The 1,770-nt window shown below is 36.4% G+C and overlaps 1 protein-coding gene across 1 annotated transcript; it reads left to right on the forward strand.

The window, feature by feature from the left end:
• LOC104709426 lies at window positions 1,303-1,770 on the forward strand. The gene has a single exon (XM_010426042.1). It carries the CDS (start codon window positions 1,303-1,305, stop codon window positions 1,768-1,770), a length of 468 nt encoding a protein of 155 aa, XP_010424344.1.

Here is a 1,770-nt window from a genome sequence, read left to right on the forward strand (position 1 = left end):
TTACCATTTCTTCCGTAAGTCTGACCATTCTTTTATGACTAGTAGTGTGAGGGATCTGTTTCTTCCTCCTTTCTTTAGCCGTGTCACTCTCAACCTAACATTTAAACATGTTATTAACCATCACTCAAATATTAAACTTACATAATTTAAAGTCAATAACTTAAAGGCTTGGCTTGTTTTTGCTTTCACAAATTTATGCCAGTCGAGAGGAGAAATGTTCATTGGTCTCAGATTCATCCTCTGCTGGTTATTCTTAGCCTCATTAAGTTTCCTGACAATGCGTGACTTATATGCCTTCCACAGATTTCCCATCTGCTTCAGCACATCAATCATTTGAAACTCTTCATCAAGCTCAAATCTTGCCTGCACTCAGTTACCATTAACATGTAATTATTAAAATTAGCATGTTCTAAATAAACAATAGCATGTTCTAAATAAACAAAGCATGTTCTAATATAACATTCGTGATTTCTTGGATTTTAATAAGATGTTACTGCATTGATTTGCAGAGCAAAAAAATATTTAATAAATTAGATATAATATTTTCTATTTTTAAAATATAAGCAATGTTGTATCTTAGTTTTAAAATATATATGTCATTATTAAAAAATTTAGGGATGCATATATTTAATCTTAGTTTTATAAATAAAGTTAAGTTTTTTAATTATTCTAAATAGTTTGTTATTGTTTCCTAAAATTTCTGAAACAATAAATAAAATCTGTTAAATAATTTCAAAAAAATTGTTTTATTATTTTATAAACCAACATAAGCTTTTCTTTGGTTAGTTATTAAATTAATTAAAATGCAATGACATTTTTTGTGATATGTCACATGATAGTATGGTCAAATTTTTAACAATATTGCTTAGATAAGTACAATATATAGATTCCCGAGACCAGCTATAAGTAAGGGTCCGGTTCAGGATCCTGCTCTTAAAATTTCCTACTTAATTGATCGTGGAACTAATTCATGGCGGATGGATTTGCTTAACAAGATTTTTTGATCCTTTGGATGTTGCATTAATAGGGGCGGTACTTTTAGGAAGTTTTCGGCAGACATACTCTCTTCGTTGGCATTTTACGAAGAATGGGAAATATACGGTTAAGTCATGGTATCATACGGAACGTAAGGCGGTAACTAGGACTTTCCAGCCTCTTGGTTGTGGGCCAGAGATTACTCATCCCCTAGCTAGCATTTGGCAGGTCCGTTGTCCACCAAAACTCCAACATTTTATGTGGTAGGTATTGTCAGGGTGCATTTTGGTTTCGGCAAATTTGCAAAGGCGTGGTCTGGCCTACGACATGGGTTGTGCACGGTGTGGTGCCGATGAGGAAACAGTGAGTCATGCCCTTTTTATTTGTCCACCGACTCGTCAAGTTTGGGCGTTATCTCAGGTACCAGTGGGACCAAATTCCTTTCCAATGAAGTCAGTGTGTGCAAATTTGGACTATTTTTTAGGCTCTAAGAATTCGGGTTCTCAAGTATCGGCTTATCCTTGGATTTTGTGGTATATATGGAAAGCAAAGAATGCACGAGTTTTTGAGAATGAAGATGAGCAGCCTGAGGAGATTATTTGGGTAGCAGAAGGCGAGGCGCTGACCTGGCAGCATGCCCAGGAGGAGGGCGAGGATGAGGATCTCACTTCCTGCCATTTTGACTCTCACCCAAGGCTAAGGGCGACTGCAAGCTCCCTTCCTACTATCTATTCAGGCTACCGTTGTTTCATTGAGGGATCTTGGAAAGTAGGAGATTCGTTTGTAGGCGCATGA

Source organism: Camelina sativa, chromosome 8 (genome assembly GCF_000633955.1).
Source record: "Camelina sativa cultivar DH55 chromosome 8, Cs, whole genome shotgun sequence".
Lineage (NCBI taxonomy): Eukaryota > Viridiplantae > Streptophyta > Magnoliopsida > Brassicales > Brassicaceae > Camelina > Camelina sativa.

Excerpts from the sequence above, each read along its gene's own strand:
- LOC104709426 (XM_010426042.1), top strand. The coding sequence starts at position 1,303 with ATGGGTTGTGCACGGTGTGGTGCCGATGAGGAAACAGTGAGTCATGCC.